A 22,119-nucleotide genomic window follows, 5' to 3' on the forward strand; every position below is an offset into this window, starting at 1 on the left:
AAGCTTATGCTTCTTTAAATTAGATTTTTGGGTAACAATTCTTTGGTTGTTAATGCCTATTTAAACTTTTGAATAAATATCAAATAGTATTATTATATGTGGAAAAAGTGTCAAGTAATTATTGATAACTAAGTTTATGAAGAGTTACTGAAGCCTCACTCACCCCAACACAAGAAACAAACCTGCAGCACAAACAACATTTGCATAATTCTTTTTATTCACTATTATTGTTCTTTTATACTTTATTATTTGTTTCTTTCTTTTTTGGTGGACATCCTGTAAAATCAATCCTGAAGCCCTTATTTGGGTTTGTTGTACATCGTCATAGCTGAACAGAAGAAGGACTGCCTTCAGCCTTACATCTTAAAAAGTGATTTAGGTTTTTTTTTCTTTTTTTCATTGTCTCACAAAGTGTACCCCACATAGTATTTACACATACTCGAAATGATACCAGAATAGAAAGATTCTGCTCTTTTATAGATTTACTTTTCTCTCTCTTTTTCCGATTCAGTCCAAATCTGAGGAGTAAATCCTCTTTTAATGTTTTCGTGCTGAGTTTAGGTTGCGCTGGACGTAAAATGACTCTTTCTGCACATAAAACTCTTTTCAATAAATACCTCGCAGGAAACAACTGTACAATCGTACACAGTGTTTGACTTTTTGATATATTTTCGGAGCATGTTAGTAAAACTAAAAATATAAGAAAGCAAATCAAACTATAATTTATAAAAACCCAAAGTAACAAATTCATGCATATTTAATGTTACAATATATATATACTTTTTTTGTCCATAAAAACCGAAAAAGTGACATGATTGACGGGCCTTTTTTTATTTACATTGATATTGGCACTGTTTATTTTTCTCTGCATCTGGAATGAACGTTATGAAACACTTAATGTTCACGTCAGTGTAACGCTCTCATGGAAAGAAGGATGCTTGCTCTAAAAACTCTGGATTACATCCTATTTTAGGCAATGGGAAAACAGAATGAAAAGAAACAAGAAAATAGATTGATTCCTAGGGGTCAGACAGACAAAAATAAACTACAGTGTGAATGTGAGTAAAAAAGCCATTTGACTCCTTATTCAGACAGCGGCAGTTTTCACCTTTGGAGCAAATCCAAATGACATAATTTTTTTTGTTTGTTTTTCTTTCTCTCAGGATACTTTTAACCTCTCATATGCAATTATATTTTCATATAAACTCTTTATATCATCTCCGAAAGCAGCATTACTTAAATCAGGCAAATCAAAGACCCTATAAAGAAAGACAAAACTTAAAGGAACAGTTCACCTAGATTACAATTTTATCATCTACTCACTCTCATGTCACTTTAAAGCTGTATGACTTTATTTCTTCTGTGGAATGCAAAAAGAGATGTTTAGCAGAATGTTCATGCTGATCTTTTCCACTCAGTGACAGTGGATGGCGACCAAGGGCTGTTAAGTGCCAGAAATGGCAAAAAGTACTATAGTAGCAGTCCACATAATCCATATTCCACATTTTATGAAATCATACAATAGATTTGCATGAGAAAAACACTCAAATTTAAGTCATTATTCATTGAAATTCTCTCAAATCTCATTTATGTTTAAGATGTGCCATGACAGATTTGACTTGTGTTGACCAATTGCAATGCACAAATTGTGCATATAGCTTTAAGACTTAATATAATATTTAAGACTTAATAATATTGTAGACAGTTTTGTGACTTACTTCCTGTGACATGCACACACTCTCCAGTGGCCAAGACCATGAGTGTGGTTTATTGGGATAGACCCAAAGACTCATTTTTTTCTCCCCTTAAGAAAAGAGTGCACTTAATTGTTATGAATGTGCACTTCAAATTTTAAAAGTATATATTTTTTAAAAAACTATACTTGCCAATAATATAATATTAATGAAATAAAAGGGCATTTAAGTGTACTTAAAGAGGGTCAAATTAAAAGTTTTACTTTAAACGACATTGTTTTAATCATCGTTGTGGTTCAACTGTAATATGTGTAACTTCACCAGCTGTGATGCACCAAATTTGAATTATGCACATATGGCTTTAAAACATATTCCTTAAAAATAAGTACACTAGTGACTGTTCTGCAGTTTTTTTTTTTTTGTTTTTTTTTTGTCATTTTCATCATTCGCTGTCATTGTATGTAAAAGAGCAGCATGAACATTCTGCTAAACTTCTCCTTTTATGTTCCACGGAAGAAAGAAAGTCATACAGGTTTGGAATGACATGAGCAAATGAGCACATTTTCGGGTGAACTCTCCCTTTCATGGACGTTAAGGAATTCCTGCTGTTTGTCAGGGAAGAGAGGAGTGGGGAGATCTGTTTCCAGTGTTTCCATGTCAAACATGTGCTTGACGGCTGATCCCGAAGTCCGTTGTGTGTGAACAAACGTAACGATGGTCTATGTGTGTGTGTGTCTACATACTCATATGTTCAGTGCAAACACGTTTATACCAACCTTGTAAAATCCCCTTTGACCTTTACGCTTTTGACATTGATAAATCTAGCAGTTTGGCAGCATGTAGCCCTTTCCTCTGTGCCTCATCTGAGTTTCCAGTTTCAACTAGCGTTTTTGAGGGCACTCAGATCGATCGACTGGAGGGCTTTTTTCCATATGCCTCGCCCACCACCCCTCTCCCCCATCCCCTCGTCCTAGCACAGCCCAATGTACTTGAGATTGTTTTGGATGATCACGTCCGTCACCGCGTCAAACACAAACTGGATGTTGCTGGTGTCAGTGGCGCAAGTGAAGTGCGAGTAGATTTCCTTGGTCTCCTTGTTGCGGTTGAGGTCCTCAAACTGCCTTTGCACATACACAGCTGCCTCCTCGTAGGTGTTCTGCCCCTTGTAGTCAGCGAAGCAGACGGTCAGCGGAATACGCTTGATCTTCTCGGCCAGCAGGTCCTTCTTGTTGAGGAAGAGGATGAGCGAGGTATTGGTGAACCAGTTGTTGTTGCAGATGGAATCGAACAAACGCAGGCTCTCCGCCATACGGCTCTGTGAGGAAACCGAAGACAAGACATGGTTAGTTGAAGCGATAACAAAAGGGATCTGGCTCCCTCGAGGGTAAAACCTCTGGAGTTGATGAAACCAGTGGCCTTTAACCTCAAAGAGAGCAAACAGGGTAATGTATTAAGTCCCCAGAGACACTCTAGATCTAGACGATGGGCTGGAGATGACCCAGTGTGAGGACAATAAATCACTACAAGCTGGGACATTCATTGTTGTGGCAACATGGGACAATGTGCTTTAGCTCCCACAAACTAACCATTTACTTTTGTGTACTCAGGGCTATGAATTTGAACAAGCCTCTTAACCCAAGTATTAAAATTCACTGTTTGTGCTACATGAATGATACCTCAGATTGTGTGGCTTGTTGAGGGAGAAGTGTGCTATTACTTTCTGAGCCATTAGAATGACAATTTTCCCTTGGCAGGCAATAAAATGGGCCAAAAATAGTTGACATTCAGCAAAAGAGGAACATGAGGGGCAAGAAGCTCATAGAGACATTGGGTTGGACTCTTTTGACAGGAAGCAAACATTTAGCATCGTTTCTTCAGATGGCATAAAATTGTAACCTCTGCAGGTGGATTCATGAATCTGTGAATTATTTGTTTCTTTCCTTGTGAAAAAGAAGTGCAGTGAAGATAATTTTTATATTAATAATACTGCAAAAATTAAACTCCATTTAAATGTTGTTAATAACACAGTGAAGTAAACTTTTTAAAGTTGCACTTTATAATAATGTCAAGTTTTTCTTTAAAATACATTTTAAGTACACTTATTTTGATGTGTTGACTAGAATACATGACAAATACATGGTTTTATTTTTAACTGTAGTGTTATTCAGTATTACATTTAAAGTCATTATGTTTTAAAGGGGTGGATGATTGCGATTTCACTTTTTGAGGTTAGTTAGTGTGTAATGTTGCTGTTTGAGCATAAACAATATCTGCAAAGTTACAATGCTGAAAGTTAAATGCAAACAGAGATATAAATATGGCGGTTTAATGCCTACAAAAATGGCTCATAGGGACTACAACATGCTACTTGTTTGTTACATCACAAACCCAGAAATTTACATAAACCCCACTCCCAAGAATATGCAACAAAGTGGGCGGGGCCATGTTGTGCAGCTCTTTCTGTCTCTTGATCATCATCTCATCAGCTCCAATAAACTGTTCCAAATTCCAATTTTACACTTTATGCGAATTAACAGACAGATATTTTCCCATAGCTATGAGAAGCGTTAAACATGGACGCGTGTGCAGTTGCCGTGCTGTATTAAAGCTTTAATCAGGATAAAACCGTATATTAAAAACTAACATAAGCAGTAGCATTTACAAATAACAGCATATCTAAAAGTATGAGACAACAACAAACAAAAAACATACCATCTGCGCGATCCTCTTCAATAATATTCTTTGAGTCTCATTCAGGCTCAAACTGATATATTGATATATAACGCCATTGTTTAAAATACAACAAGAGCGCATTCTGAGGTGAGGGGTGAGACGTTTAGACGTGCACTAGAGGCGGTTTAGCGAATCACAACACACTGAGCCAGCTAACCAATCAAAGCCCAGTGCATATTTCTGAGGGATGGGCTTCATAAAACCAGGAAATCATCAGAGCGTTCATCGGAGAAGGACACAGCAGTGTAAAATAAAGGTAAGTTATGTGAAAAAAAAAGCATTTTTAAAAAAAACGAAGCATTAACACGCATTAGACTGCACCCCATAAACACAATAAAGCCAGTCAAAACCAGTCAAGCACCCCTTTAAATACACTAAAATTACAACTTCATCCTGACAAATGTGTGATTACAAATATATTTAAAAACATTATACACAAATTTCAATAGAAATGACTTTAAAAAAATATTTAAGTTTACCGTAAATCTTAATACATTTTAACCATATTTCAAAGACAATAGAAGCAATTATGAAGTTACATATAAAATATACTTAAGTTGGTCAAAAAAGTTTAGCCAATTGCATTTAATATGAATTTGAACTATAATAAATTTGCATTTAATTGCAATTAGCATGCAATTAAGTGTCTGGAAATGATGCATTGCATTATCACTCAAATTGAAAATGATGTACTTATTTTTATTCAATGTTTCAAAGCCTTTTTTCCATTCTAACAGTGTTTTGGCATAATACTTTGACTATGATTTGAACGATGACACATATCCTAATATACCTTATCTAAAATGCAGGATGATTAGCTGACCAGAGAACAGTCTTTCTGTAAACACTGAGTATGGCTCAATCATCAGTCAATATTTAGTCAGATAAACCAGGCCATAACAGGACCCATTGCAAATAATTGTCCCTTTCTGCAAAGATAAAATGGCATAATAACCTTCTAAACATGAAGAAAAAAGAAAAAAAAAGATTAAAAGCCGAACATGAAAAAATCCCTAAGAGAAACAACAAGCAAAAGCATCTTACAGAATCATGTGGATTTCAGCAAGCATCATATGGCCAAGCGAGGTTATTAACCTCTATTTCTCTAGCCCCGCTGAGTTCCCTATCTAATTTAATTAGTCACCTGCCCATGTTCAATTACCTTGCTGTGTTTGCCAGGGTAATGCCCATAAAACAAGGGCAGAGGACAGGATGTAAATAACACCCGTGAAAAGCGCAGAACCATTTTGCTGGCGACATCAGCTGAGCCTTTTACGATACCATCATCCGTCCAAGTAATGCATTTGAATCCCCCAAAAAGTGCTTTCTGCAAATATTTCAATGGTTATAGTGTTTACTAAACATAATTTACTACATAATCTAGTTTAGCTGCCTGTATAAAACTATAAGACATAATTAAAGAAGGCACATCAAGTCACAGGATATATACATGACAAGCACTAAGCAGTTATTGATTATTCGATATATAGTGTGCAGCGTTTACCACATTTCGTGTAAGTGGTTTGTGTGCTCCCCTCCCACAGCATGAGCGGCAATGGCTGCAGGCACGTGGTTGGGACAAGCAGCTTGTGACCAAGGGAGGAATCTGATATGAAGACTGGGCTGCTGTTTGAAAGGTTACACAAAACATCATCGTGCTTTAAGCAAATCACAAGATCATCTATGAGAGTGAGAATGGGTTTCACAGAGACATGAATAAAATCAGTGCAGTATGTGAAAATGATGAAGGAAGAGTTGGGAAGACCTCATCACTGAGGCTCTTTCAGAATTACAGTCTCCTTCTTTTGCCGTAGTGCAACGGCAAGATTATTCCTGCTGGTCCTGGAGCAACATTCCCTTCGACCAATCAGATGCATGGGTTAGGTCTAAGATTTGAGGTTTAAGGCTTAAGTTTGAAACCCAGGGGGTTTAAAAATTATGTCAAGGATCATCAGATATGACAATTTCCTTGTGATGGACCTCTTTCTCTGCATTTATTTTTGGCCATATGACAGATATCTGATATTCTATTTGTATTTCTGTTTTGCATAAAACTGAAGAATATTCGGTACATCCTATACTGTATTCTAAAATGACCTGATATAAACTTTTGCATGGATTTTATTCAAAAGAGCTTAGGCTTATGTAACCAGAAGTTTTAAGATATATGAATATGCTTTTAAGTTTTTCTTGCCTCATGGGTTTACATTATCTTAACAAGCAAAGAAATTCAACATTAATTTCCGGGTGTGTCAGTGAAACATAGAGGTACCATCCTAGTAGTTTTGTACACTCATGAACACCATGTGTGACCATATTTTAGTTCTCCAAAAAGAGGTCAGTGGGTGCAGGCAGGGCGGGGGGCTGGGGTGTTGTTGGTTGGTTGGTGGTTAAAGTAGTGCCCAAAGTAGTGCAATGACCATATCCCAATTATCAAAACTGAAAATGTATAATTTCCATACCTAAAATACATATTTTACAGTCACTGTTATGCATACTGATCATAAACACAGCTAAAAAGCTTCCTACCAGTGGCCCTCCTTCACAAAACTGAACATCTAGCACAGTTTTATCATAGGCAGAATGCAAAATGTTTCAATACAAGCATGTCAGTCAGATGTAATTAATCAACATTTCAAACCTTTAACCCACGGGGAAAATCAACCCATTAACAGTTTAAAAGGAGCCATAGGAAAAAAAAAAATGCGGACTTGGCAACCCTGCAGGAGTCAGATTTGACTGATCACGGGTTGAGGAGAGAGAGATGGCTGATTCAAAAGAGATTTAAATACTCTGTGTACTGATAGTAGATCCCTGATGCGCGAAAATTATGCAATATTAGAATGTTTGCAGGGAGCAGGTGGGATTGGACACAAAAATCACGGGAGTGGGCAATAATGGTCAGAAATTCAGTGGGAGTGGGATTAAGTAAACATTCCCTTGCAGCGCTCTAATACAAAAATGCACTGGCAACTGTAGAAAGCAAAAGCCAAATTCCTGACATTTTGGGCGATTCAAAAATCCCAGCCAGACGCAAGGTCCAAAAAGAGGACATGTCCGGGAAAAGGAGGAAATACGACGTCATGGCAACGTACAACACAAAGTACCTCACGCGCGAAACACTTAACGTACCGCGTAAATGCATGTTACTAATGTAAATCAAGCAAGCTTGTATGCATAGGCCATGTATTGTTGGCAAAATAACACTTTAGCGGACCAGAGGGAAAAATATGGATTTTTTTCCAGAAAACTTCTTGCACAAAATAAATTCAAGCACTTTCAAGGACCTGTATGCTTATTTTCAAAAACTTTCCTGGGCCTTGAAATTTTTTTTCAGATTCACAAACTTTCAAGGATTTCAAGGACCAGTGGGAACCTGTCTATAGTAGGGCTGAATAATTTCTTGTAAAATGTATTTTAATAAGCTTAGTTTTATTTAAACTAAATTTTATTTTTTTACAGTCTCTCTCTATAGATAGATAGATGGATAGAGGATAGATCAATTGCACTTCTCACAGTTAATTTCAATAAAATCAATTCTTACGGTTAAAAACTTTACTGTAAATAAAATAACAGATTAATCTGCCAATTTCAGTCTTAAAATACTATAATAAAATTATTGTGTTAAACATATTTTGTTAACATTTTAAGTTAACAGTTCTACAAAATACTTTTTGAATAAATGATCAGGTAACACTTTACTTAAAGCCTTTATGTATAATGCATTATAAAAGCAGTTTTAATGCATTAATGATACCTTGTAATGCACCTTATAATGCATTGTACACTCTCATGAATAGTTGTAATCACAGTTAATACATTATAACACTTATCAATTCATTGTTAGTTACACTGTGCATTTTAAATTTGGTTATAATTATTTCCAACAAGAAATAATGTATTAAAATGCACGTTATGAATAATTGTAATGCATTATACCTTCTGATAACCCATATGCATTATACATAAAGGCTTTGTAAAGTGTTTCAAAATATTAAAGGGGTCATATGACAATGCTAAAAATAGAATTTTTTGGTGTATTTGGTATAATGCAATGTGTTTACGCGGTTTAAGATTTAAAAAAAAAAACATTATTTTCCACATATCGTACATTATTGTTGCTTCTCTCTGCCCCTCCTTTCTGAAACGCATACATTTTTACAAAGCTCGTCATTCTGAAAAGCACAGTGTGCTCTGATTGGGCAGCTATCCAGCGCATTATGATTGGCCAAATACCTCAAGCGTGTGACGGAAGTTTTACACCCCTTACCATATTTAGAAACACACAGCGTCTCCACGACATGGTGGCGGCAGCGGCAACAATACTACAGTGAGAAGAAAAGCTAAGCATTCTTTCTTTGAGTAACAACATTTGGGCGGTGTTATGCAAATCTTTCCACACTGTGACATAGACATGTGGGGGCGTGTTTAAATGAGGTGTTTTAGGAGGGCGTGGTCGAGTGTTAAAGGGATACTCCACCCCGAAATGAAAGGTTTTCATCCAAAATATCTTAAATTGTGATCTGAAGACAAACGGAGCTTTTACGAGTTTGGAACGACATGGGGTAAGTAATTAATGAGTATCCCTTTAACTGTTATAAAGAATATCTCTTTGGGTTTGAGACTTTAGTGTTTACAACTTTACAGATCTTATGCATGCACAAACAGCTTGTAACACTCCAAACACATAAGAAAAATTAAAATAGCATCATATGACCCCTTTAATATTAATAGGACCAAAAGCACAATATTGGGGAATATGTGCTGTTTTATATATATCCTATAGTATGAGTAATCCTCAATGACATTCAAATGTAATCATTGAAAAATGGTGCACACATTTGATTATTTGGGGAAAAACTCATATGGTGTTTTTGTGTCTCATAAACACACAAACATGTATCCATAACGTCTAGCCAGCTGCCAGATTGCGAGAGGCTGCGATTTTCGCTGAGGCTCAAGTGTGCACTCATATTCCTACAGAGAGAGGCCCTCCAATGGCCTTGAATTGGGCTTTCTGAAATCAGGTCACACCATTAGCCAAACGTCCAACCAATAACCAATCGTGCAGCCCAGGGGACGTTGTAGAATTGCTTAGTTGAAGCTCAAGGTGTTTCCAACTACAGCCTTCTCCAGAGCTAAGTGTGGGAGAGACAGAAGGAGACGGGAGAGAGAAAAAGAAAGAGAAAAGGAGGCAGGAAGCCAGCGGGAGGGGGTGCCCCGCTGAGACACACCACACAGCGTGACGCCCGGCCTCTTCCTGCGCACTCCAGACACAAGCCTTCATTAGGCTTAAATATTAATAAGGAGGTTCAACAGTGTATTAATGCTTTGTTTCCTGTAAATAAGAACTGTTGGATTGAGACGTCTCACTCTAGAAAATCCATTTCATTGAAGCTGTGTGAAAACGACTCTTGTCTAGTCTTCTAATAGCACTAGCAGCAATAAGAGAGAGCTGTAAAGTACATTTACACCATACCTTCTCATAATTGCCATGCTTTGTGTCTCACATTTGTCTCGCGTTCTCTTTATTCTGCCCTGCTTACATTTCCTTTGTCGAAGATAAGAACATTATACAAAGATTATCCGTATTTGAACTTAAAAACTCTCCTAGTTTTTGCTTCTTTTCATTAAATTATTATAGGACCTGCAACCCAGGCTCATTAGAAAAACGTGGCTGGCACAACATTTCTGCAAAATGATATTACATTGCTTGTTGTAAGCTTTGCAACTATTTCATAGCGAAATGTCCAGTGAGTGGAGCTAAATTAAATTAAATTTTAGTGAGTGGCACGAAAAGTTCATTCTGTAACACGTTCCACCTACACTAAATCTAACCAATAGTGTTAACAAATGAAACACAAGATAAAAACCCACTTGCAGAAGCAACCATGCCATTTTAGCTCAGGTCTTTGAAATATTTTATTGTAACTCGTTTTCACACCTCAGACCACTTCCTCATAACTGCTAACCTCGCACTTACGCCTGAAGGGGTACACGCTCCACCGCAGGTCACCTTTCGAAGGAACCTACGCTCACTCTCTCCATCTTGCCTATCTTCTTGGTTTCATTCTCACTTCCTTCACTCGCTCAGTTTTCAGCTCTGGACACTAACAGTGCTACTGACACTCTTTGCTCCACTCTGACCTCTTGCTTGGACAACTTTTGCCCACTGTCATCCAGACCAGCATGCACCACCCCATCTGCCCCCTGGCTGTCCAATGTTCTCCGTGAACATCGCTCTAAACTCAGGGCTGAAGAGAGGAAATGGCATAAATCAAGAAACTCTACCAACCTCAGTGTGTATGAGTCTCTCCTGTCTTCCTTCTCTGCAAATGTCTTCACTGCTAAAACATCATACTACCACAACAAAATTAACAACTGTTCTGACTCAAAACTTTTCAAAACTTTCTCTTCTCTTCTTAGTCCGCCTCCACCTCCTCCTTCATCGACTCTAACAGCCGACGACTTTAAAGTTTTCTTCACAAATAAGGCAAGAACCATCAGTGACCAATTCTCCACACCACAGACTAATGATAACTTCATAACAACTAATACACACTCTCTCTCCTCCTTCTCTCCACTCTCAGAGATGGATGTTTTCCAAACTTATCCTGTCCAGTCATCCTACTACTTGCCCACTTGATCCTATTCCCACTCACCTCCTTCAAGCGATTTCTTCTTCAGTCATACCTTCACTTACTCACATTATCGACTCCTCTCTTCACTCTGGTACAGTTCCCTCAGCATTTAAGCAAGCTTGGGTAAGCCCACTGCTTAAGAAACCATCTCTAAATCCAGCACTTCTGGAAAACTACAGATCGATATCCCTTCTTCCATTCATTGCAAAGACACTTGAGCGAGTTGTGTTCAACCAACTCTCTATGTTTCTTGTACAGAACAATCTCCTGTTCAGCAACCAATCTGGCTTCAAAAGCAGCCACTCAACTGGGACTGCCCTGCTCTCAGTTACTGAATCCCTGCGACTTGCAAAAGCAGCTTCCAAATCCTCAGTACTCATCTTGCTGGATCTGTCTGTTGCTTTTGACACAGTTAATCACCAGATTCTACTGTCAACCCTCAGAAAGATGGGCATCTCTGGAACCGCACTTCTGTGGTTTAAGTCCTACCTCTCAGATAGATCCTTCAGGGTGTCTTGGAGGGGTGAAGTTTCTTGCTACTGGGGTTCCTCAAGGCTCAGTACTTGGACCACTTCTCTTCTCCATCTACATGACGTCATTAGGATCTGTCATTCAGAAGCACGGCTTTTCCTATCACTGCTATGCTGATGACACTCAACTCTACTTCTCATTCCAACCAGATGATCCGACGGTAGCTGCTCGCATTGCAGCCTGTCTGAGTGACATTTCAAGCTGGATGAATGACCATTTCCTTCAGCTCAACCTTACTATGACAGAACTGCTGGTGGTTCCAGCTAACCCATCGTTAAATCACAACTACTCTATACAGCTGGGTTCGTCAACCATAACTCCTTCCAGGACAGCCAGAAACCTAGAAGTTGTGATGGATCATCAGTTAAGCTTCACAGACCATATTGCTACAACAACCCGGTCCCGCAGATTTGCCCTATACAACATTAGGAAGATTAGACCCTTCCTGTCAGAGCAAGCCACCCAACTTCTTGTCCAAGCTCTTGTTCTCTCCAGACTGGACTATTGTAATGCTCTCCAGGTGGGCCTTCCTGCATGTACTATCAAGCCTCTACAACTGATCCAGAATGCAGCAGCGAGGGTTGTCTTAAATGAGTCAAAAAAAGCTCACGTTACTCCTCTCCTCATCAGGTTACACTGGCTACCAGTAGCCGCTCGCATCAAATCCAAGGTACTGATGCTTGCCTACAAGATGACCACTGACACTGCACCAATATACCTAAACTCACTAGTTCAAACTTATGCGCCCTCCAGAAGCTTGCGTTCTTCAAGTGAACTGCGCCTTGTGGTGCAATCCCAAAGAGGTTCAAAATAACTCTCACAGACCTTTTCCTGGACTGTGCCCGGCTGGTGGAATGACCCCCCAATCTCAATTCGAACATCCGAGTCTTTACTCATTTTCAAAAAACATCTAAAGACTCATTTTTTTTCGCCAGCACTTGACCAACTAATAATAGCACTTACCTTTTCTTTTCTTGTCTATCCTATTCTTGAAAAAAAAACAAAAAAAAAAACCTTGCTACGAGTTCTGTGCTTGAGTAACTGAGACTTGTCATGGCACTTGTATACTGTTTTTTTTCTCTCGTTGGTCCGATTGCTTCTATTGTTCTCATTTGTAAGTCGCTTTGGATAAAAGTGTCTGCTAAATGATTAAATGTAAATGTTAAATGTCATGGGACTTGAGTTCTTTGCTTTGCAAGTGCAATGCTGTACCAGGTGAGCTGATGAGCAAGTTTACTATATCAGAAAAGCTTTATATGTGGAGCTGGTTATGCAATGCAAATGTAAAAATGTATTTTTTTACATTTTTGTAGTTTGCAAATTGTGCACTAAGGTAAAGTGTATGGTAAAAGAGTTTTGCAAAACTGTAGGTAGAAGCATATTAACATCAGGGTTGCCAAGTGAAATTGAGTTACTTTTAAACTGCTGCCAAGGGATGATTATTTTTTCCTGTGGGTTTAAGGTTTGACATATTGCATAAACTATATATTTATTTCACTGAAATACTTTATTGAAATAGTTCACACATTTTGCTTTCTACCATTCACAAAACTGTGCTAGATTATGAGTTTTGTGAGGGAGGGATGCTGGTAGGGAGTCTTAATAGACTTCATAATTACTACAATATAGCGATTTATATATTGATCAAGATGAAACTCTTTATACTGTAACACAGTGACTGTAAAATGTGTATTTTAGGTATACTTAGAGATTTTGGGATATTTTTGATTTGGCCACTGGGCTAGTTTTGTTACACAGGCCTGGCAATCCTTGTTAGCAAGCTATTGTACATCTGGTTGACAAATTTAAATGTTCACAATTGCTTTGATATAAGTCAATTCAGCTAATGTGGCTAATATGGTTAGCATCAAAGCTTCACTGAATGCAGGGAGGCTAAGCTGCCTGAGTTGCTATGGGTTTTTTATCACTGACATCCATGTTTATCAGTAATTGAAACATATGAGTCAGTGCCTGTCTAGCTCCCTTGGCATCCCTGCATATTACTGGCAATGGCTGCAGTATAATGTATCAAAATACAAATTAAGAATGAATTGTTTTTTTTGTTTTTTTTTCATTTTCAGAAGAAAATGTGAGAGGTGCTTGTTTGTCCTGCTGTGATGCTACTGTAATGTGTATTGTGGATGCCTGGATGTTGCTAAGTGGTTGCTAATGTGATCTGAGTGGTTGTTAGGATCTTGCTACACTATCCAGTTGCTAGGGTGTGGCTGTCAAAGAAGGAGTGTCAAAAATCGTCATTCACTGTCATATTTTCCAAATTTGGGGCAAATTACAAATTTAAGTCTTTAGTGTGTCTACACTATGAAAGCAATCCAGTCAAATGCATTTTCGGTAGTGCAGCATAGATTACTTATAAAACTGTAGACTGTTACTGATTTCAAATTGACAAAAACTGTAGTTAGTAACATAATCTGTTTACATTACACATTTTAGGTAGTCCGGTTGACTAATTCTTGAGTACTTGTAGATAACTTTTGACTTAACCTGTTTATCACATTGATATAAATGTACCATATTGACATAAAAATACTGCAGGGGGTTTGTGAGTTTAATTAAAAGCATAAAAAATTACAATTTAAATAAAACATTCTAAAATAATAAAAAAAAAATAACACTTACTTAAAAATATGAATCAAATATAAATCAAATAAAATTAAAATACATCAGTTCATCGATCTTTTCAGTAGTTGATGCAAATGTTGAAATGTTCAGAAAACACTTCTTAAAATGATTAACTTTTGTAAATCCAGTGGTCAAATTCTGTGTGGCCTCTCAATAATTTTTTTATTTTTTATTTTTTGTATATATAGCCACCTCACAAGTGACTGGTTTTATGTGAATGTCCAAAAAACTGAAAGACTTTCTGAATGTAGATAAACGAAATTTAAAATAAAATGTATTGCTATTGTGTGAATAGTTTGTAATCATGTAATCAATAAATAGTAACTGTAATCTGATTACAAGTATTTAAAAAAATAATATAGTCTAATTATGAGTATTTACAGTTATCTTTGGAATCTGATTACGTAATCCAGATTACATGTAATCAGTCAGCACTACTGCATGAGCACTGGTTTTCGATTACCTCTGGATGTGGTCGAAAGCGGACAAGCTACAAATGTTTCAGACCCTGTTTATACCTGTATTTAGTGTAGTCCACTTGTGATCAGATCAACAAAAATGCATCTTAACACAAGATTTAAACAGGGCCTTACTTTCTTCTTAGGAACCTAGAAGATATTTTGAAGAATGCTGGGAACCAAACAACCCTATTTCATTCTATGGACAAAAAAAACAAAAAAAACACTAAGACATCTTTAAGAATATCTTCTTTTGTCTACGATTTTGTCATACAGATTTGGAACGACGTGAGTGTGAATAAATGATTGCATAATTTTTAGGGCTTCCCCTGACTAAAGATTTTCTGGTCGATTAGTAGTTGTTCATTTGAACCGTTAGTCAACTAATCGCATGTTTATTTATAAACTATTTAATGAGCCTTTAATTGCCTACATAGCCTATAAGCTCTCAAACACATGCATAAGCGTGCCACAGCACAGCGACAGAATAATTAATGATGATGAATGTGTCAGGGAAAAACAGTAAGGAGGCTGCATTAACATTTTAAGAATGTATCGATAAACTAGTGCTTTCTTTGTTCTCGGTTTAAGAGATGAAGTGGGCCACAATGACACGTCATCTTTGCAGCAGTGGATGCGACTGTCTGTACTTTTAATACTGATTACATAATCTGAGAATATTTGTATTTCATTTGAATTGGCTTATTTGAATGTTGACATTTCGCTGTCTATAGATGTAATACAAAGATGTATTACTCTTATCTGTATGAGCAAAAATAACAGAATATATTAAAAGCAAGTGAGCGCACCGGCTCCTTCATTTGTCCATCTGTATTAGCGGCCAAGTAACGTTGCTAATACTTACATATTTCAAATGATAAGGCATATTTAAGGTCGATGAATGATAGGCGAGCGTTTGGATGTCCTGCCCGATGTAGACCACTGTATTACCACATAGACCAGCCGTAAACCAACCGTTGTCTTGGCCAATGTGGATTTTTATTTATTTATTTATTTTCTGCGACTAAGCAAATAAAATTTTGGTCGACCAAGCCTCTTCTGGTCGACTAATGGTTTGTCGACTAATAGGGGGCAGCCCTAATAATTTTACATTTTCATTGCTTTCTAGTCAAAAATCAGACCCCCCCCTACATCTAATGTGCTTCAATGGCTCTTGTCAGTCATAAAGTGGGAGACAGAAGAAGTCCTCCATCAGTGACCTTCCTCAAAGCCAAATATATCCTTCAATGTTGCCCAAGCATCCCTCCCATGATGAACCAGTTCTTGAGTCTCTCTCCAACTCCTCCCAGCCAACTGGCATCAGAGCTGCATTGCTTCAACCAACTATTGCTCAATGCAGTTCCTCTTGCTATTCTTCTCCACACAAGCAAACGTTCTCCGCCTCTTGCACGCGCACACTTCTGTCCTCTCTCCGGTTGCCAAGCACCACGTAAACCCCCCAAACTCCTCCTCCCAGTCACAACTCATTGTCAACAGCCCAGGATTAGGAGCGTTTGACTGCTTTGTTGCTTGGCAACAGTTGCCATGGAAACCTTTTTTAAGGGAGGGTTGGGTCAAAAAAAGGAAACTGGAAAGGGATGTTGAAGGGGGAAAAGAAGATAAAATGCGCCACGCCACAAAATTGACAACTGTTGCTTGAAGTCCCTAGCAGAATTAGATGATTGTGTATAGTAGCTGAAAAGTTACATATGTGGCAGTAAATTACTGGAAAGCTTTTGTACCAAATGTGCAGGTATAAGCTTTACCTTAATGAGGGATGGTTGGATTACAGAAGAGAGGACATTTCTAATTCAAATCTGTTGAATTTGCTTTCATTAGGTCAAAAAATTACTTAAAAGTAGGGTTGAAGCATGGTGAAAATCATAATAGGTGGGACTGGTAACACCTTAGTTTAGGGACCAATTATTACTATTAACTAGTTGCATATTTGCAAGCATATTTCTAATATATTGGCTGTTTAATCATACTTCTAAAGCACACATTAAAGCATTAAAGGGATAGTTCACTCAAAAATTTAAATTATGCCATTAATTACTCACCCTTACGTCGTGCCAAACCCGTAAGACCTTTGTTTATCTTCAGAACACAAATTAAGATATTTTTTGATGAAATCTGAGAGCTTTCTGACCCTGCACAGACAGCAACACAACTACCAGAATATATAGACTAAGAAAGATGGATGTCCTACGTCAGAACACCGGCTCCTGCATCAGCAGCACCTTACGCATGCGTCATGGTACTGTCGTGAACAGCTGGCGAAGACTAACATAGAAGAGAAGAAGATGTTGAATAAATAAAGTTATTTTGTTTTCTCGTAGCTTCATAAAATTAAGGTTTGAACCACTGATGTCACATGGACTATTTTAATGATGTCCTTTCTACCTTTCTGGGCCTTAATTGTGGTAATTGCATTGCTGTCTAAGCTCTCAGATTTCATCACACTTCAATGCACTTTGAATGGAACATATACGTTCACTTCGAACTGGAATCATGGCGGATTATCCTGTGATGTCCACTTCGCAGGGCACTTACGTTCAAACAGAACAAACTTCTGAAGCAATAAGAGAAACATACAAAATGTGCAGAGCAGGGGGCGCGAGGACTGGAATTGAGAACCGCTGACTTATACTATCTTTTACACGTTGCATCGCGGCGCGCCGTGTAAACATACAATCATGTCTGCATTTGTGATCAGAGAAACGTCAAACAAGCGCTACTCTACACTGCTCAAAACTTGTGTTTGAATCGTCAGTGGCAAATCCTTTAAATATGTAAACGTACTTACAGACTGTGAGTCAGGACAACCGGCATTGTCTACTCTCCCAGGATCAGCAAACAGTCCTCTATAAAATGTGCTGCACACATCTGAATATTTGGGTTGAACTGTTCTGGAACAGTGTTGTAAATACAACTTAACCACTGATTTCTAGTCGTGTCCTCTTTTGGAAGACCAAACAAAGTAGTTTCACTTTCACAACGAAACACACAGCGTCTACACGACATGACGGCGATGGCAACAGTGAGAATAAAAGTTACGCCTTCTTTCTTTGCGTGAACATTTGGGCAGCATTATGCAAATCTTCCCACATAGTGACGTAGACGTGGGGGCATGTTAGAACGAGCCGTTTTAGGTGGGAGTGGTTGACTCTTAACTTTTATAAAGAATATCTCTTTGGATTTGAGACTTTAGTCTTTGCAACGTTACAGATCTTTTTTATGCACCAATAGCTTGTAACACTCCGAAGAGAAAGGAAAAATTTTAACTGTATCATATGACCCCTTTAATTTGTGTTTTCTTATGGTCTTACGGGTTTGAAACGACATGAGGGTGAGTAATTAATGACAGAATTCTCATTTTTCGGTGAACTAACTGTTTAATGCCAAATTCTATAAGACCCTATTTTCGATCCTTTAATCCTTATCCATACCTAAACTTAACAACTACCTTACTAACAATTAATAAGCAGCATTAGTAGTTTACTGAGGCTAAAAGGCTCAATAAAGCTTTGACTTTAAAAAGGCTAAAGACAAAGCTAATAGTTAGAACTGGTCCCCAAACTAAAGTGTGACCATGTGATCTTAATGCTGTAACTAAAATGTTTCCTAAATTTCTGGAGAACCACCATCTATAAAATATTGCTTCACTTAAGCTTGAGTGAAACTGCTTTTTGCAAAGCTCATGACACATGGAAATACATAGATACACACAGGAGGTAATTCATTATCTGGGGCAGGTTCAGAGTGTTTGCTGTGTTCTGGAAAAACTTGCCTTAAAACATCAAACATGTTTCACATGTTTCTGTTGGTGTTTTTAATTATATAGAGGTTTTAGTGAGCAATAAGACCTGGATTCAAATTATTATATGATTTTAATTAATATATCCAGTTCATATTTATGACTTTTTTTGTTTGTGAAGGAAGTCTTAATGTTGAAAACGGTTGTGTGGCTGATTGTGTTTGTTGAAACTGTGATAAAAAGGGCTTATCAGGAAAAAATCTGGATTTTTTTTTTTTTTAGTTTAAAAGAACAGCATGTATTTAAAACAGAAATCTTTTGTAATGTTATGTCTTTACTGTCACTTCAAATCAAATCTTACTGACCCCAGTGCAATGTGATACTCAAAAACCTACTTGGGATGCAAACATCATCCAAAGGCACCCTTCTGTGAACAACGTACGTATTGCTGTAGGGGAGGTGCTTTAAAGGGGATGAATTTAAAAAATAAAACATAAAAAACCAAGAGGGTTTTGCCATGCAAATTGTCCAACAGCTATGAAACAGAACACTGTTAGCATGCTAATTAAAGCCTAAAATTTCAATTATTTTCTTAAAATACAAAAAAATTATAATAATATTCTACATGAACCAGTTGACCTTACTTCACGACTATTCAGCAATTGTGACTCATTTATTTGTTCCATTCAAAACCCACTTGGCTCCAAAATCTGTTTGAGTGAGCATGACGCTTCTGCCTGTAGCTGTATACTGGCTTAATATGCTGAGAAATCTGCTGTTCATTTAGCCAAACATTTTAATAGAGTCCTGTTTTCCTATATAATGACTGTGTTCAAAAGTCATATATACAGTAGTGATTGTATAGACACATTACTGCAGCACAAAAGCTTTTAGTGTCACTTCCCCGACCCTGTCATCTTAGTCAACATTGTCTATTTAACACACAAGTCACCAAGATTTCCTCCTATTAACTACATTCTTCAGAGCATCGTCGTTCAATTTCTCTTTTAATGCTCGTGTCTCTCCCTGTGGCAGACAGTCCATTCAGACAGACTTTCTCAAGACCACGAAGCATTGCTTTAAACCATTCTCTGCCACTCTGAGTCAATCATTCGGTGACCGCACTGATCCCTTTTGCCTCACCCGATGCGTGCGAGTGAGTGAATGGGCAGAGTATCATTTCACAAATTCTGCTCCATACTGGCAGAACTAGAGCAGATTGGCAGCACACAAGCGGCAGCACATGTGGGCCAGTTCAGAGATGAGTGCTTATTGAGTAATCTAATTCAGAGCCTCACCTCAGACCCTGGAGCACAAACACACGCTCATCTAGTTGTTAGCGTATGTTTACGAAACTCGTGAGGCCCTATGTAGCCCAAATTTTCCATGAGCCTCTCCTTGATGGTCAAGGAGAACAAAAAACTTAGCACAGCAACAACATCTTTCTTATGAACATGGAAAAAAAAACTTTTGTATCATATGTATCCACTATCTTTTAAAAACAACTTTACATGACACCAAGCTGTTTTACTTCCATAATATAATATATATCTGAAACAGGATATTCAAGATATCCTAAAGCTAATTGATGCACCATTCAAAATACTGTAAGACCAGGAACTTGTGTTAAAAAGTCTCAGGTGTCCCCAGAATGTGCCTGTTAGGTTTCAGCTCTAAATACCCCACAGATAATTTATCATATAATTTTGAATATGCCTGGTTTGAGTGGAAGCAGAAACTGGCTGTTTTTGTGCATGTCACTTTAAATGCAAATGAGCTGCTGCTCCCTGCCCTCTTTTTCAGAATAGGACTGTGCCTTTACAGCTCATACTTTGGATACTCATGTCTATCGTGCTGAAATCATGTGTTTTAAACCATATTAGTTTAAACTTCTTATATATGGCTTCCTGAGCGCACACATTCGAAACACACACAAAAAGCATCTGTCACACAGCATCCAAGTACTAAAAAGTTCTCTTTCATGTCTTATTGCACTTAAACTGTCAAATACATGCACGTTCATGTTAAAAACACACATAAGTTACAAAAACACAGTTGGTTATGTCTGTGAAGGTAAACAGCTGGGAAAGAAATCACATGTTTATATTAGATCTGTGTTTTAAGCGACAGTAGCTTAATATACAAAATCTATACTGCTGTCTATATGCTGTTAAAGTGTTATGGAATTTTGAAAATTACCTTTCATGCAGTGTGTAACACAACTATAAGTGAATGAAAAGTTTTAAATCTAAATGTGCACCATGTATAAAGTTATTGTCTTTCAAAAGAAAGAGTCGACTCTGAATCATTGAAACAAGTCATTTTTAAAATGAATCCCAAGTCGTTTCATGTTGATGTCAACATGAAACATTAGCATATTGCCCGCCCACTTGTTGGTCTTTTCCCGTTGGTCTGAATGAAAATGAAAATTAATGCTTTGCCACTAGGTGCCGCTTTTGGAGCGGTAAAAATACATAGCTGTTTCCCCGGTAACGCTGTTCACAAAGCAGCACTGCGCTCAAAAATGCTGCTTTATCAGGCATTACAGACATGATAAAATGGAAATGAAATCGACCAATTGGACCAATCACCGCAGATTAGCGTCACACAATCATTGAGCGAATCGTTTGGGAGTCGTTGAGCAAATAAGGTAAAAATAAATGCATATTATAATACAATGTAATTGTTTTTTGACCCTGCATGCATGTAAGCTTGTTGTTCCGGACTCCCAAAACCAAAATATGAACCTTTCATAACCCATAATAGGTGCACTTTAATATGAGCCAAACAATAAAACAAAAAACAGAGAATCACTCTCTGGTCTGGACTGAATACTGTCTATAGCTGTAATAAGAAGACATTTCTTACTTGAACGCTGCTTTTAAATGCTCTAGGTTGAAGATAAACATGGTGCATTGTGTGCAGTTCACTCAGGGCGGTGTCTCTGCTAATATGGCAGTGCCCGTCAACAGTCATGGGCGGGGCTTGTAAAATGTGATGTCACATTTTACAGGTTCTGCGAACAGCTTGTTCTGAGACACTGCTTATGATTAATGGGGATTTTTTTTTTAAAAAAAGAGCAGGTGGATTTTTATCATTATAGGGTGTACACACACTTCCAACACACGTTTATGTTAAACATGTAAAAGTGAATTTTGCATAATATGTGCCCTTTGAAAACATTATTTCATTTGAATCTACCATGAAAATCATCAGTGCACCTTGTAAACATGGTTATAAATCATATTCGAAGATCACCTCATGCTATCTCTGACTGCTGCAACGGTTCTCAACCAGATAAGACGGCAAATCCGCAAAACCACTGGAGGATGTTCACCCTTCCCCCTTTAATATATTCTCTTTTCACCATTCCCTTAGTGAGATGCTAACTCCTTCCTACAGTTTCCTCACTTCTCTTGCAGCTTGTTACTTCCTTATTCTTTCAAACTTTCTAGCAGAAGACACACAAAACTTTCTCTGACCCCCATCACATCAGCAATTTTCCCCAGTGCTAAATTTGATAATTCTCGCGGGTACACCCTGACACCTTGCACTGTGAACTCAATTATCACTCTTGTACACCCCCCTCCCTCCCCTCAATACAGAACACTTTTATTTTTAACTCCCCAACTCTAATTGATATTCCAGGTTAATGCACTACTTGG

The 22,119-nt window shown here is 37.7% G+C and overlaps 2 protein-coding genes across 4 annotated transcripts in view; both read right to left on the reverse strand.

Moving 5' to 3' along the window:
* LOC109054485 (cytosolic purine 5'-nucleotidase) overlaps positions 1 to 22,119 on the reverse strand; it is a 595,585-nt gene that overhangs the window by 466,368 nt on the left and 107,098 nt on the right. The gene's annotated exons all lie outside the window — the stretch shown is intronic.
* The window catches only part of gnaz (guanine nucleotide binding protein (G protein), alpha z polypeptide), a 50,718-nt gene continuing 28,798 nt past the window's right edge, over positions 200 to 22,119 (reverse strand). For both annotated transcript variants that reach the window (XM_042732326.1, XM_042732327.1), the window contains exon 3: positions 200 to 3,009. In XM_042732326.1, the coding sequence (XP_042588260.1) occupies positions 2,665 to 3,009 (345 nt within the window). In that variant the 3' untranslated portion in view covers positions 200 to 2,664. The remainder of the gene's footprint in view (positions 3,010 to 22,119) is intronic.

Source organism: Cyprinus carpio, chromosome B10 (genome assembly GCF_018340385.1).
Source record: "Cyprinus carpio isolate SPL01 chromosome B10, ASM1834038v1, whole genome shotgun sequence".
NCBI lineage: Eukaryota > Metazoa > Chordata > Actinopteri > Cypriniformes > Cyprinidae > Cyprinus > Cyprinus carpio.